The 15,624-nt window shown below is 53.1% G+C and overlaps 1 protein-coding gene across 1 annotated transcript; it reads left to right on the forward strand.

Moving 5' to 3' along the window:
- The first annotated feature begins 101 nt into the window (after positions 1-101).
- On the forward strand, positions 102-10,033 carry DRG2 (developmentally regulated GTP binding protein 2). The gene is made up of 13 exons (XM_055806191.1): positions 102-257; positions 1,890-2,050; positions 2,507-2,596; positions 3,750-3,810; positions 4,797-4,887; positions 5,297-5,369; positions 5,496-5,586; positions 5,779-5,876; positions 6,481-6,557; positions 6,980-7,068; positions 8,014-8,072; positions 8,495-8,548; positions 8,633-10,033. Exons 1-13 carry the CDS (start codon positions 194-196, stop codon positions 8,717-8,719), a joined length of 1,095 nt encoding a protein of 364 aa, XP_055662166.1. The 5' UTR covers positions 102-193; the 3' UTR covers positions 8,720-10,033.
- The last annotated feature ends 5,591 nt before the right edge of the window (positions 10,034-15,624 follow it).

Genomic DNA, 15,624 nt, shown 5'->3' on the forward strand with positions numbered 1-15,624 from the left:
CGACCCCGTTCCGAGACGCCGGGCCGTGCCCGGGGCTGGCGGCGGGCGGAACCCGGAAGGCGGGCGCGGGAGGCCGCCGGACGGCGCGGCGGGAGCGCAGCGCCGGGCGCCTGAGGGGGACGGACGGAGGGGCCGGCGGCGCTTCCGGCGTGCGGCGTGCGGGGCCTGGGGAGCGGGCCCGGCCGGCCCCGCCATGGGTATCCTGGAGAAGATCTCCGAGATCGAGAAGGAGATCGCACGCACGCAGAAGAACAAAGGTCCGGGGGGGGCCGGGGTACCCGGGGATGCCGGCCGGGGGGCTGAGGGGCGGCCGGGGGGGGCTGAGGTACCTGGGGATGCCGGCCGGGGGGGGCTGAGGGGGGGCCGGGGTACCTGGGGATGCCGGCCGGGGGGCTGAGGGGCGGCTGGGGGGGCTGAGGCACCTGGGGATGCCGGCCGGGGCAGAGCCCCTGGCGGGGGAAGAGGTGGTCGGGGGTGTGAGGGGCAGCGGGGGTATGGCTGCCAGGTTATGGGGGCGCTGGGAGGAAACCGGGGGAAGAGAGGATGGCCTGGGCTGTGGGGAGGTTTGTGAAGCTGGGGGACGTGAGGGGGTACAAGGGGCTGGATCGGGGGGCTTGAGCGGCTTGGGGGGGAGGCTGGGGCAGGCTGGGGAGCAGGGTGGGCCGAGAGGCTGGGGAGGGGGGGGCAGTATGGGGGAGAAGGGTGTCTGCGCAGAGGTGGGTATGGGGAAGAAGGGTACCTGGGATGGGGCATGTTTATGGGGGAGAAGGGGGCGGGGGGCTGTATGGGGGAGAAGGGTGTCTGGGGTGGGGGGGGCTGTGGGGGAGAAAGGTACTTGGAGGGGATTGTATGGGGGAGAAGGGTGTCTGTGTGTGGGTGTCTGTGTATGGGGCAGAAGAGTGCTTGGGGGGGGGGGCTGTATGGGGCAGAAGAGTACATGGCAGAGGGGTGTATGGGGGAGAAGGGTGCCTGGGAGGGGGTGTGGAGGGCTGCCCCTCTTGCCAGCCGCCCCCTTTCCATGCTGTTGATGCCCTGGCCTGTGTGGGTGGGAAGCCTCGGGCCACACGCCTGGAGAAGGGGCGGGCTGCAGCCCTGGTGGCACCCCTGACTCCTCAGAGCTGGGCTGAGGACCCCAAGTGCTACTGGTGCAAAGGGCCCGGCGCTGTCTGCTGCAGGGTCCCCAAGCTGGTGTTTGAATGCCTTAACCTAAAGGGGGGACTGGGGAGCAGAGCTCCCCACAAGTTCTGCTGGTGGTGCCCAGCACCTCACTCCTTCTGGAGGCTTTAGGCGTGGTAAATAATGGAAAGTGTAAAAACAGTAAATGCCATAAATGCTTGGGTTTCTTGCCCTTCTCTGTTACAAAGAGAGCTTCTACAGAAATAAGTACCTTTTTTTTTTTTCCCCTCTATCGTGTAAATTCAGGTGTTTTGTTAAGAATAAGTCAATAAAGTACTTTCACGCATGTGAGGTCCCAGTTGAACATGTCTTTAAAACTTGACATGAGCAGAGGGAAAAAACCTTGTGGTTTCAGAGTGCTGGATGCGACCGGGTGTAAGGAGGGACCTTTGCTGAGGAGTGGCCGCTCCCCCTGTGTTTTCTCCCTTCTCAGCTGGCTCCCTTCACCTGTTCATTCCTTCACCTGCTCTCCCTCTGGCTCGCTCCTTTTACTTGGGAGGTTTTTGGCTGCTTACTTCTTTTGAGTCTGACTTTCTGTGCAGGTCCCTAGAAGCTTTGCTTTCCATGGCCAGTATTTTAAAAGGTTACGGAACAGCAGGGGGGTAGCTCGTGCATGTGACAGTGGTTAAGACGTTGACCGAAAAGTTCTTATTTCTAGAAGTGAGTTATCGGCAATATTCTGTCAACCAGTTGTTGTGTTTGTCTTATTCCAGCCACTGAGTACCACCTCGGCCTGCTGAAGGCGAAGCTTGCAAAATACAGAGCTCAGTTGCTAGAACCCTCCAAGTCCTCAGCTGCTAAAGGAGAAGGCTTTGATGTGATGAAATCTGGAGATGCCCGGGTGGCACTGATCGGTTTTCCTTCTGTGGGTAAGGTCAGTGAGTGTCTATGTTAACTGCGTGGCATGTGTGTTTCCAGTTTGTGGTTAGCAGTGGCTGTAAAGTGGATATCCACCCTCTCCTCATCTTTCATCTTCTTGCCATGAGTTAGCAGAAGGTTATTGTATGCTGAGGGGTGAAAGTTAGAGCTGGGGAAGACACTCCTTCATCTTGTGTGCGGTGTGCTGTGGTAACAGTCTGAAACCTGGGCTTGCTCAGCCATGGCAGTGCTGAGGAAATAGGTGGGAGGATGAGATTTACCTTTGTTTGGTGGAGTTGCTGGCTGTCCCATCACTGCTTCAGTCTCTGTGCCTGGAACAGCCACAACACGACTTTTAAAAGCTGAGGAACACACTGGTGTTACTTGTGTTGCTGAACATTCACTGGTGCTTTCATTAGTGTAATTTCATTTAGTGCAGTTCATTTAGTGATGCTGATCTCTTGCATTTCAGTCCACGTTTTTGAGTTTAATGACCTCAACTGCCAGCGAAGCTGCATCTTACGAGTTCACAACCCTGACCTGTATCCCAGGAGTCATAGAAGTAAGTAGGATTCTCCTCCCTTTGGCATAGCAGTGGTAAGAAAGCCAGACATATAAATGTGTCTGTTTGCACCAGATACACTTGTGCTGCTGTTAAGAAGCACTGTTACCCAAAGGTCTCTGCTGACTTCTGCTTTAAACTTTGGGAAGTCTTGAGTGCTTGTGGTATCAGGTCTTTTGCAGCCTGCAGTGCTGATTTAGCACTTCCCTGGGCTGCATAACTCATCAGGCAGTCAATCCTGAACAGGGTTTCGTATGTTGCCGTTCGACTGACCAGAGCAATACGACAATTCTCAGCTGAATTTTTTATAACCGCTATTGGCGCCATTGACCAGATGGCTGGAAACCTTGACAGATTTGTTTTTAATGAAGCTTTAAAAGAGGCAATCTGTACTGTGATCAGTTTTGAAAGAAAATACAACTACTCCTGTCCTTGAGGAGTTTTATTAGTGGTGGCCTAAGCATCCATCAGTAAAGCAAATGATAAAGGGCATCAAACTGAAAAGTGTCCAAGAGTAATGAGAAAATCTGGGTCAGAATTGAAAGCGGAGTTAAATAATGGCAGTAACTGTGTTGGTGTTAGAAAGAACACAAATATTGTAATGCATCCAAATGCAGCTGTGAGCTGCAGTCAGTCACTAAAGCTGTCACTGAGGACTTTGCTGCAACAATAGCTTGAAAACTAATGCCCCTGCAGATGTGCTGGATGAAAGTCCCCTGTTATTTCCTGGTAAGACCCGCAACACGTCTGAATAGTTCTGATCCATCTCAGTAAGAGATGGTGGCGCTTGCCTGTTACTGTGCTTTCTTGTTAGACCAAGAAAGTAAGGTGTTTTTTTTCTTTCCATTTCACCCACCCAGGATAACGTGCTGTTTTCCTGGTGCTTTCTCACACTGCAATCATGTGATGCTTTAGGAGGTCAGGACCTAACGTACTGCAGTATGTGGTGTTTAATGCAGCTTCATAGGAAACACACTGGAGGTTGCCTTGACAAAACAGCCACCAGCTTTGTGCAAAATTGTCCTGCTCTGTCAGGTTCATTCAGTTCCACTCTCTGCAGGCTTTGGACCCCAGCGCATGCTTGGGGCTTTTGAGGCAGCTCAGATGCCCTGCACAAGGCTTTCAACTTCCCATCCTTCTGTTTCCTTTTCAGTACAAAGGAGCCAATATTCAGCTGCTGGATCTGCCTGGAATCATCGAAGGAGCGGCACAAGGTTGACTGATCTCTGTGTTCATGTAAAGTAGGCATTTGCCCTCAATAGTGTACCTGGGTGTCTCAAACATTAGCAGGTTTCCTGGGCCAATAGTTCCCACATTGGTTTTCCAAATTTTAGAGTCCTTGATCTTATGTGAGGCACGATTCTTATCCCTGAGCCCACATAAGGTTCTATATGTAGCAGAAAGATGCTTTTCTGGAGGTGGGAGCCAAAGCAAGCCAGTCACTTCTCACCTTCTTGCGTGAGTGTTATCTTGCTCATCTGTTTTCTGGTACTGAGGAAATCTAAAGAAAGATGCTGGAGAGGCGGAGGGGGAAATTACAGCTAAACAGTAACCTCTTTTGACTAATTTCCTGGGTTCCTGCCAGTCCTCCCATGACTTCTGATTCTGGGAAGAGGTGTTGGCTTTGTCCTTCTGCTTCATCCTTGTCCTGATTGGCTGGTCATGTCAGAAGATGCCTTATGAAGCTTAGGAAAATCATGTCAGATTCCATAATCCTTGGGAAACTTAGGAAAATCTCCTAATGGTCTATTCTTGGAGGAACATGGCCTGGCATCTCTCTCCTTTTTGGCCAGAAAGTTTATGGAACGCCTCTGCACAGCGGCCCTAGACCCACATCACTGGTCTGGGTAAGCTGTCTCTGCTGCCTAGAGCTGCTGCTGTTGCACATGTCTGGGGATGTCTGTCCTGATGGCAGAGATGTCATTTCCACCCATGCAGCCGTACTCAGCTTTACACACAAGAGTTCGTGTAACCTGTGGTGGAGGAGCAGCAGCAAAGAGTATTTGTGCTGGACATAAGACAATATGGGTGGACCAGATGTGCTTGCTCAGGGCCGTTGAGCAGCTGACTACAGCCAGTACAGCACTGCGGGATCTTTTTCCTTGCTTCCAAGCAGCTGAGCAGTGCAGGAGTCCCTGTCTGTCGCAGAACTCGTAGCTGGTTTCTCTTGCTGATGTATGGCCGTCTCCTCTCTTCTCAGGGAAGGGCAGAGGTCGGCAGGTGATAGCTGTGGCCAGGACGGCAGACGTTGTTATTATGATGCTGGATGCCACAAAGGGTGAAGTACAGAGGTGAGCGTGTGCTTGTGGGCATGTGGAACTGTGGTGTGGTGGGCCAGGTTCAGGGGGTCCCTCGTGCCCAGAAAACATGCCAGCTCCCTGAAGTGTTATGTCCTGTACACATTGGGGTACCAGTACTTAAGCTGTTGAGCATAAGATGGAGGTTGTACTCCGTTAGAAGCATGCTAGCTAACTGGCTTGGGCTTCTCAGCTGAAGGATCATTCCCACAGGATGGCTGTTCAGAGATGGGGATTTCAACCTAGATTTCCACTGCAGACTGTCCTGCGTTAGCTGTGGTGTTCAGGTTGCAGTGAAAGCTTACGGCGAGGCTCTATCGATATGATAGTCAGAAAGGAAAGGGCATGGGTGTCACCTAACTGCGCTCAGTCTCACAGGTGCTAATGTGCAGTGTCCCTGCAGGGCCTTGCTGGAGAAAGAACTGGAATCTGTAGGAATCCGGCTGAACAAAAGTAAACCAAATATCTACTTCAAGGTGAGGCTTCCTGGACTGCTGCAAGCACAGCTTGTGTCCCCCTGTGTGCTCAAAGATGAAGGTCACTGAAGGGGAGTCTGTAGATTTTGCAGGCTGTTCTTAAGTTGCTTTGTTGCCTCCCTGCAGCCGAAGAAGGGTGGAGGTATCTCCTTCAACTCAACTGTCACGTTGACTCAGTGCTCCGAGAAGTTGGTGCAGCTCATCCTCCACGAATACAGTATCCTTTCCTAAAACGGGAGACCCTTAAGCCAGCAGCAGTTCAGGAGTTGAGTGGTACCTGCTGTGGGACAGCCTGGTGTCTTGGGCGCTCGCTGGGTTGACAGCAGGCATTCACAAGCAAGCTCAGCCCGTTGGCTCACCGTGGTGTGTAGGTGTGTTGGGGTTTGGGCCTTGACAGTGCTCACCTCAGAAATCTTCAACGCTGAGGTCCTCTTCAGAGAGGATTGTTCCCCTGATGAGTTCATTGATGTGATTGTAGGCAACAGGGTCTACATGCCGTGCCTCTACGTGAGTATTTCGGAAACAGCCTGCCTTCTGCCGCGCCGAGCATCTCCGTCCTTTGCTGAAGGAGAACTGGGCTCCTGGTTCCTCGGGCAGTAATGCTTTGGGGTTTAAGAGCTGGAAAGCACAACTCGACAGGGAGATTTTTATAAGCTTTTCGGTGCGGCAGTACTGTGTGCGTGTTCCCTGTGCCATCTTGTGGCTGCCTGCGTGCGCTGCTGTCCTGGTGGCATGGGGTTTGCTCCCCCGGCCTGGAGCCTTCGGGTCCTGCGCTGCCAGCTCTGCACTTGGGTTTTCATCACTGGTCCCTTGTGCCAAAGGTCACTTAAGATTTGTGTTTGATAGTGACTGGGTGTGAAATCAAAGGTCCTGGAGAATGTGTTGCAAGTCATCCCAAAGGGAGAACTTTAAAAGGCCCAAACTTACCTTTGGGCTTCTGAATTTTAACTTTGTTTTACTAAGAGCCTTGGTTGGTCCTCTGGCTGACAGGATCTGAGTTTCTGTTTCAGAAGCTGGAACTACCTTGTTATACCTACATGACCTGTCTGTTTTTCTTGTGGTGCTGCTGAACTGACTTCCTAAAGGGTATGTTGTTTTTCCTTTGACTTAGGTTTATAACAAGATTGACCAGATATCTATGGAGGAAGTGGATCGTCTCGCTCGGAGACCTCACAGCGTTGTAATCAGGTAGGAGCCTCTCACGCTGCCTGATGTGCTGGGCCAGATGGTGTGGTGGTTTATTTCATACCCCTTTTACCAGCTTCTCCCAAGAAGGGGCTTCTCACAGTGCTGTCTGCAGCTGCTGGGGTGAGAAGCGGAGCCGCTGTGCGGCTTTTTCCAGGCTTCCTTCCCCTGACACAGCAGGCTGTTTGGCTTTTCCACGCTGTCTGCAGGCCAGAGTAAGCCAGTCTAGCTTGTTTCCTTGGAAGTGCTGATATATCTGACTGGGGCTTTGCTGCTTCAAAGCTGCTTGTGTTTTTCCTTTGCCAGCCTTGTTAAAAGACTTTTCTCCTTGTTCCCTGGTACTTTAATAAGAGGTTTAACCTTGTTCTTCTGGATCTCTAAATCACAACAGCAGTAACCATGGAGATGTTCCTGGTGTTTTGCAGCTGTGGCATGAAACTGAACCTGGACTACTTGTTGGAGAAGCTCTGGGAATACCTGGCACTTACCTGCATCTACACCAAAAAACGAGGACGTAAGTGACCGTTAGCTGAACAGAAGGTTTGAAAGGCACAAAGGGCTGCTGCTCATCGAAGGCAGACAGGCTGCCAGCAGGGCTTGGATGCCTGGCTGTCAGCGGTCTCTTGTGTCCTGGAACGCTGCAGTTGTGCTCTCCCTAACCAGCTTTCTGCTCTTGGGAAATGCTTTCTGTTCCATCTGATCCAGCCATGCATGTATCCCGCCACAACCCTCCCATTCTCTTGGCACTAGAAGAGCTGAATTTTCATAAGACTTTTCAGGATGATATAAGGAAATAAAGTGTGCACGTTCGCAACATTTTTCCTTATTATGCATGCTCTCTGATGAACTGTTCAGCCCATCACTACCCAGAATAGGTCTCTGGTTCCTACTGCAAGAGGTTTGGTGATTCCCATGCCAGGCTCCTGAAGGCTCAGGAGTGCCTTTGATCCTCCTTTTGCTTTATAATTCACTTGCAGCTTCTCTCAGTGATGAAGGCATGTCTATAACTTGTGCCTGTTTGGTTGTGCACAGCTGTGACTGAACTTGGGTGGATGTGAGGAGGTTAAGGAGCTTTCTATGAGCTTGTTAAGCTGTGAAATCATGGGGATTTTACAGAAAAATGCAGAGTGGCTTGGTTTTACTTGAGCAGGTGTGTTTTGACTTGGGTGGTTTTGTTTGTCATAAGTCGAGTATTTGGAATGGCATTGGAGGAGGTGGATTGTGAGGAAGCTGTTGACTGTGTGGCGTGGGTAACTGTGCTTGTGGGTACTGGAGTGTCTACAGAACTGATTTGGTGTTCTCAAGTACATGGATACCTGTTCTGTCTGGGAGCTGGCAAGTGTAACGGGAGGAGGAATTTGGGACTAGTAAGCACAAGGCAATGTGAGATGGTGTCAGCATATTAGAACACACTTGATGGAAATCCAATGCTTTTCCCCCCCCTCCTGCTTCTCCACAGAGAGACCAGACTTTACAGATGCCATTATTCTACGGAAAGGGGCCTCTGTGGAGCATGTGGTAATTTCTCTGCATCTTTTATGTTTCCTTGTCTGTAGAAGGCAAGTTCCTCTTGGAGCCTGCTATGATTTGTGCTTCATAAAGCTTGGGACATGTCAGTGTTTACTTGGGCTTCTCCTTTTGTTACCTTTACTGATTCTGTCTGCTTTAGGTTGCTTTCTTAGCTGCTATAAAAGGTTAAAAAAAAATTACTTAATGCAGTCCAGTGAAAAAGCGCATGGAAGCAGTGGAATGGGGCTTTATGTGGACTGGTGATTCCTGTGTCTGTTCTGTATTCTTTCAAGTGCTGTTAACTGGCTCCTAAAGTCACTTTTGTAATTTCTAACATAGGCCTGAGTTTTTCCTAGTTCCTGAATATTGAGCCAGTTGTTTGCAAAGCAGCACCACTGAACTGCCTCACACGCTGTCTGTCTGTCTTGCAGTGCCATCGGATTCACAGATCGTTAGCCAGCCAGTTCAAATATGCCTTGGTGTGGGTAAGTGTTTAAAGCAAATGAAATCTGTCCTCAGGTGTCTCTGAGTGATCTTCTCCTAACCTTTCTCCCCCTTTTGCTTTAAAGGGGACAAGCACAAAATACAGCCCTCAAAGAGTGGGCTTAACTCATATGATGGAGCATGAAGATGTCATTCAGATCGTAAAGAAGTAACCCTCTTTGCTGGTGCCTGGCCTTGTCTTTAATCACTAGAATTGGAACTGACCACATAAAAGCAAAACAAAACAAAAAAAAAAGAGTAAAAAAAGAAAATGAAAAAGAAAAAGGGAGATGTGTTCTACAGCCAAGAAAGCAAGAAAGCTTCCATGAAGTTCCTTCTCTTGGAGAAAGGCAGAAAATGAGGCTACTGTACTTGCAGGTGGGGATGGGGAAGATGAGTTTCCATCTTGCAGCATTTCAGGCAAAGTAATGTTTCTTAAAAATAGAGGAGCCAGTTTTTCTAGGACACAGTTCCCACAGCCAGCAAAATCCTGCCTCGTAGGGTTTGCATACAGATCCATGTGTTAACCTACCAGTGGCTTGCTTAACCAGTGGGCCGTTTATGGGTTTGTGTGAACAAATATGGCCCTGTGCTTGAGGACAGGGAAGCCAGGGCTGAGAGAACATTGCTGATGCTTTGCTGCTGATCCATTCACTTAATTTAAGTATTGATCTGAAACAGGTTCTCCCTCCCCTGCTCACTGGACACGTCTTTGCAGCTTTCACCATTGGAGATGTTGGTCTCTGCATCTGAGACAACCCCTGGTGAATTTATAATGGTCCCACCTCAATTAACGCTAAAATGTGGCACTCTGTGCCTCTCCTTAGCTCTGCAGTAGGGTTTGTGGGACATCCTGGTCCAACTGGTACTGAGAGAGATGAGAAATGAAATTTTTAGTGAGTGATTAACCTGGCTGAACTGCAGCAGGTTACGATGAACGAGCCATAGTCTGCAGTGAAGATTTCCTTCTGGCATATCACTCGTCGAGGAGCTACCGTGGGAGTTTTCTCCTTTGCTCTCATCCTTCCCATTAGTCCCCAAGAGTATCGCTTGGGATCTCCTTTCTCAATCATGCCCCTAAATTCCAGTAACAGCTCTTTGAGCTCCAGGTACCATCCCATGCCGTGGGTTTTAGCCCAGCCCTGTTAAACATTGTTGCTTGTCTGGATATTTTTCATCAGAAATCTGGGATTTTTCTAATCATGCTTTTTCATTGAATACTGATGCTAAAAAAATTCAGAGTGCCTGATAGAGAACAGCTCTTTCCTTCTGGGATCAAGAGTTGCCAATAGCTTTTATTTTCTTTCATTGAAAAAGGGTTCGATCTGATGTGGATTCTTAACTGTGAGGACAGGTCTGATGGCAAACTTGTCTGAGCAGGGCTCCTTCCCTCTCCTTTGTGTTCCTCCCCACCCCTCACAAACTGATCGAGCAGAAATGGAAGGATTATTTTATTTGAGAAAATAAAAGTTGCTATTTCATGTGAACTGTAGCTGTCTGCCTGCAGTGGGTAAATGGTTTGGTGTGTTTTCGAACTCTCTTTTTTACCTTTGGCTGCCGGAGGAGGGCTGGATGCTGTTGCAGGAGGTTGTAGCGGGGAATAGATTGTGAAGGGAATGGCTGCAAAGCAGGGCTCTGTGGCTGGAGGGGACTTGATGAGGTGCGATGGGAGATAAATAGATGCTATACACAGTACCCAAGCTAAGAAGGTGACTTTGAACTCTGTAAGTTCCCTTCCCTGTTCCTGGCTTTGTTCACAGCTGGAGTGCAGAGCAAATCTCGACCACGGAGGCAGCTAGCGGAGAATGAGCTCCAAATTAGCCGCATTATGCCTGAGCTGGCTGCGGAAAGCAGGCACTTCTCTGTGTGAATTGGGTGGGATGCCGTTCCAGCACATTAACTTGCCCTTTAGATTTCCTGTGAAGGTTGCACAGGCAGGGTTGCCCGCACAAAGAGGTCTTTTAGTTTCATTTTGTCCCTGAGTTTCTGACTTTTCACTTCAAACCCAGAGGCCTGCCAAGCCGTGGCACATGGACGGGCAGCCAGAACTGCTGACTGGGCTTGGTCCTTGGGCCAGGTAGTGTGTGGGGCCGGGGAAGTGGCTGGTGCTGTGTGAGGCCGAAGTGCACAGTATTGCCTGCTAAAGCATGTCCTCGGTCAGTGAGTGCCTACCTCTCAATGCGTTCAGGTTGCAAATTGTCTAGTCTAGTCTGCCATCGTTCAAAAAACCCTCTGCCTAATTAGCCTTACTCTTCATTTAGGAAACTGGACATTTTATCCTGTTTAAAATGAACTGATACATGATTAAATTTGGAATAGGGATGAAGTAAAAATAGTTAAGCCAGAAGAAGCTAACTTCTTTTTTTAGTGAGAGCAGCTTTTTTGCAAGCGAGTTTATAGCTGTATTTGAAAATGCATGCATTTAATTGCAGTATTCATTCTTCCAGACGGCTTCCCTAATTGTTCTGCACTGACGTTAAAAGCTGCAAACATTGCAGTTTGGAGCAGGTTTGCCTGAAGATCTCTCTGAATCCTGAGAAAGCAAGATCATAAGGGCAGGGGGGAAATCTACTGCAGCATTAGGATTGTGCCGGAGCCTCCTGTGGTCTATAGAATTGGTCAGACCCCTTGTTAGCTCCGTGGAGGAGCTCCCGAAGGGAGATGGGCTCAGAGCCTCCTTGCTGAGCACATTTGGAGAAAGGCAGGTGTTGCCTCTGGTTTGCAGGCAGGAGCTGTGGGTTTGCCCCGCAAAGAGCAGCACGCTGCATTTTCTCCGCTGTACGAGGGAAGGCTTGGCTGGGTGATGCTCGGAGAAAGCTGCTCTCGGCAGCCTGGCTGGCGGTCTGCTCTTCTGCTCTGCAGCCCCCTGCCATTCCTCTGCTCTTTCAGCTGACTCGGGTTCCATTAGCGCCGTACCCCGCTCCCAGAGGGCTGCACGGATCCTGCCCTGTCCCACTTTGCTGGCGGAGTGCGGCCGTGCGTCGCTCCTGGGCGGCACTCCAGGTGTGAAGCGGGGTGGATCGGCTGCGATGCAGCCCATCAGCCACCCTCCATCTAGCCCTGGAAACGGTGATGGCCCGAGGCGTGCTCTGTTTAAAATGCCTGTTCCAGGCAATCAAGCAGGTTTGATTGGCTGAACACTCCTTTTATAATTTAATTTAGTCAGGAATCGTTTGCAAGGTAATAAAAAGAGACTCTGACTCCAAATACATTCATTTAATTCAATGAGAGACAGTTACTGCGGCGGGCTTGCCTCAGCCAGCTTCCCTCACCCCATCACGCTGACATCTCAAAGTGCTGCTCAGGGCTGTATATAAGAGTCACGATCCGCAGTGACAGCTTAATTGTTTCAAATGCTGACAAGGGTCACCCCAACCAGCCATCGCGTGTTGTGCGGGGCTGGCTGGGGAGGCTGCGGCGAGGAGGATTTATGGCTGGCAAATAGTTTTGAATTCCTCTGGTTGCGCCTGCTAAATGATGAACCTGCCCCTTGGGGATGGGGGGTATTGATTGTAATTTGCAGTTAAGCCCTTGCTTTCTGAGGAATCAGCATAATAAATACCCACCGCATTACAGCAGGGACGTGTCTGCACGGAGGAGAAGGAAGCGGAGGTTTTCCCGGGTCGGGTGGCGCAGCGCCTGCGGCAGGATGCTCTCACTGCCCCTGGCTTTGGGAGAGCCGTGGGCTCCATCGCTGCTGGAAAACGGTCCCCGGGTTGGGGTGGGGTGGGAACCCCATGCTGGGGAGGAGGAAGCTTCGAGGCACTCGGATGCTTTGTGAAGGGAGGCGGGGATGCCCTGCACATCCGAGGAGGAGAGGGCAGTCCGGTGGTGTCGGGATGGAGGGTGTCTAGATCCCTTCTCTGTGCCTGGCCTCAGGACCACTTGGTCCCAGCCCTACTTTGGAGGGGGGGTGTCTGTGTGTCCACCCCCATGTCCCTGTGAGTTCTTCTCCTAAACTTGCACCCGTTTGAGGGCAGGAATGGGTCAGGGCCATTCACCAGCTGCTCACATCGAGGGCTCGTGACGCTGCGAGGTGGCACAGCTCTACCTCCTGGGAGGAAAGGGGCTGCAGGGCTGTCCAGCCACATCACCAAGGGATGAGGACCAGGCTGGGGGGCACCAGAGCTGGCTGCCCCTCCAGCCGCTCCCTCCCTGATGCTTCCTGGCTCTGCAGAGGGAAGATTAGCTCTCATCCCTCCGCTCATGAGTGGAGATGAGAATAATAGCAGTCATCAAATATGCATTGGATGGCAGCAGCCTGCAGCTGCCACGCAGCAAATATGGTCCCGTGGCTGCCGGGGGAGTGACGGTCCCCGGTGGAGAGCGAGGCCGAGAGCACGGCGCTGGCAGAGCGGGGGGGCTTTGGGCAGCGCCGAGCTGAGCCGGTGCCATGCGGGTGAGCTAGGGTACCCCAGGTGAGTGGCTGTGAGCCCCCCAGCTGGGCAGCACGTTGTCTCTTGGGCTCGTGGAGGCTGTGATGGGAAGGACCAGGGAGGGACCTTGGTGTGCAGGGTTGGTCCTTACGGAGACACTGGCGTGGGGCTTGGTCCTCTGGGTGCGAGTGTATGGTGTCCTCATCTCTGCTTCTCCCTGCCTGTCTGCTCGCTGCCTTTAGGTCCCTTATCTCACCTTCTGACTTGCACCTTCCTGACAGTCCCCGCATTCCCACTGCCCTCCAGAGCAAAGCTTCCCGCCCTAAACACCCCTTTTTCCCCAGGAGCCTCTGCCCCACGTGTTCTACCACCCTGTCCCCAAATTCCTTTTACCTTGGGGCTCTTTTACCCCAGGACAGCTGCCTGGCCCCGCAGCTGAGCTTCTGCAGGACCCCTGGGCTTGGCTCCGGGGCCAAGGTGGTGGCATGGGGCTGTGACCTGGCTCCGGGGCTGTCAGCCAGCGTTCCTGGGTGCACGCCAGCACTGAGCCCAGGACGCGTCATGCCCAGCTGGTCTCTGCTTCCAGCATCTGCTCCATCCTCTCTCCTTTCCACAACACCTCCCTTGCGGGCAGCTCTCGGTGTCGGGCAGCAGCTGGCAGGCAGGGACGTGGTGTGCATCACTGGGAGGTGCTGGGTCCCTGTCCTTGGTGTGGAGGGTGGAAATTGGCCAGTTCAGGGGGGTGATGGGTGCTCGGGGAGGGGCAAGGGGAGACACCCTGCAGTGCCTCGGGGGCTTGGAGGGCCACACTGCTGTCATACTGCCCATTGCTGGAGGTGTCCAGCCTGTCCACGTGCTCCCAGCGTCCCAGCGGCTCATGGCTGGAGCAGCGAGAGCTGTGGTGGGGCTGCCCGCTGGGCACGTGGGTGCTTGGAGGTGGGTGCACAGCAATGCAGAACTGGTGGGTGCACAGCAATGCAGAACTGGTGACGGGAAGGGGATGTGATGAGAGGTGCCGCAGCTGGGAGGTGCCTGGCCAACTGGGCTGGCTCCTTGGGGCTGGGATGCAGAGTTCTCGTGAGACACAGCAGTGGTGAGGTGGCATGGTGTGATGTGGCTGGCATGGCACGATGTGGTGGCACAGAGCCCTGCTCTAGCTGTAACTGGAAACAGGATGTAAGCGGACCCAGGGCTGGCTGGTGACCGCAGACCTGCCTGGAGACGGCAGAGCTGCCACCCTGGGAGCTCTGCCTGCCGATGCCGGTGTTCCAAAGGTACAGTCCCAGGCAGCTGTGCCAGGCTGGGGCAAGCGAAGCAGAACGCTGGTGGCCAGTGTCCCTCCCCTTTCTGCACCCAGCTGTGGCACAGCCCTGAGCTGCGATGGTGGGACAGGGGCTGCCCTGGACCACATCCCTGGGACGAGGGGCTTTCCTGGCTCATCCATGTGGCTGGAGCTGTTCAGGGGTGACTGGATCAGAGGATGTTCTAGGCACCTTCTCCCAGAGTCTTGGTCCCCATCACCACCCCAGGGAAGTGCCCTTACTGCCAGGTTTTGCACCCAGGGTCCCTCCCCTGTCCCGCTGCTGGATGCAGCTGTGCCCAGACACCCTGCAAACAGCTGCCAAGTGTGGGTACCCCACGGTCTGCGGTTCATGGTCGTGGGTTCCCCCACCAACCCCCAGCATCTGCCACCATGCCACTGTGCCTGGGCACGAATGCCCCTTCCCCAGCTCTGCCAAGGCAAAAACAGGTGATCGCTGTGCCCATGGATGAAGAACCCGGGGAGGTGTGTGTGGGGGTCCAGTATGGGGACTGGGACCATGGCAGGCAGCCCCTGCGTGGGTGAAGCGCTGGGCAGACACCAGGCTGCCCCCTCGCTCTTGCTCTCCCTGGAGAGCCCTGATCACAGGCAGGCACAGCCATGGCAACGGCACAGAGAGCCATGCCAGTGGCGCAGGGCATGGAGAGCACTGCCAGACCCTCCTTTGCCCTGCCCAGCTTGGCTGAAGAGGGCGGGGACCAAGGTAGGGACCACTGAGGTCAGTAGGATGGAGATGGGGATGGTACGGGTGGTGGGACAGAGGTGGGGACTTGCAGCAGCTTCTCATCAGCTGGGTACCCCTGTGCTCCAAGGGAGGGACTGTGTCCGTGTCCGAGGTGGTTCCTTGCCACATCGTGGTGCCCAGGTGTTGCTCTGGGCATCCATGCTGGGAGGAGGGATGGTGTGGTGGCGTGGGCAGAGCAGGTGGCATCAGCCCCGCAAGGCACAGTGGTGATGGCAGACCTGTGCGTGGCCCATGCTGGTGCTGTGGTGGGGCTTCTGCGAGGCAACGCTCCCCACACGGCTCAGGCTCTGCTGATGCTCTGTCCCACTGATCCCATGTTTGCGTCACCTCATAGACCCTCTCCTGGGACCTGCTGGGTGCCTCTCCTCCTGCTCCGTCCGTCTGCTCTCCTTGCAGCTCCAGGGCAGCCCTCCTCCGTGCAGACCGTGCTGGGGTGTTTCCAGCCCAGAAATTAATGCAGGGAGGGGGCCGAAACCATCAGATCATGGTGATACCCCACCCCCACTGCAAATGTGGCAGGGAGGGACCAGGCTCAGAGGAGACATTGCCACAGGGTGCCAGCCGGGGGGCTCTCCTGGTCCTGGAGAGGGCCAGTGGGTTCAGTCCAACAACTGCTGCTGATTCTTGGGTTCCCCA

Source organism: Falco peregrinus, chromosome 5, assembly GCF_023634155.1.
Source record: "Falco peregrinus isolate bFalPer1 chromosome 5, bFalPer1.pri, whole genome shotgun sequence".
NCBI classification, from domain to species: Eukaryota; Metazoa; Chordata; class Aves; order Falconiformes; family Falconidae; genus Falco; species Falco peregrinus.

Bases quoted from the DNA above. Each gene is read 5' to 3' on its own strand.
- DRG2 (XM_055806191.1), top strand. From the start codon at position 194: ATGGGTATCCTGGAGAAGATCTCCGAGATCGAGAAGGAGATCGCACGC. The intron at 5,370-5,495 runs GTGAGGCTTCCT...GCCTCCCTGCAG, and splicing joins AACCAAATATCTACTTCAAG to CCGAAGAAGGGTGGAGGTAT. The intron at 8,073-8,494 runs GTAATTTCTCTG...TCTGTCTTGCAG, and splicing joins GGGCCTCTGTGGAGCATGTG to TGCCATCGGATTCACAGATC.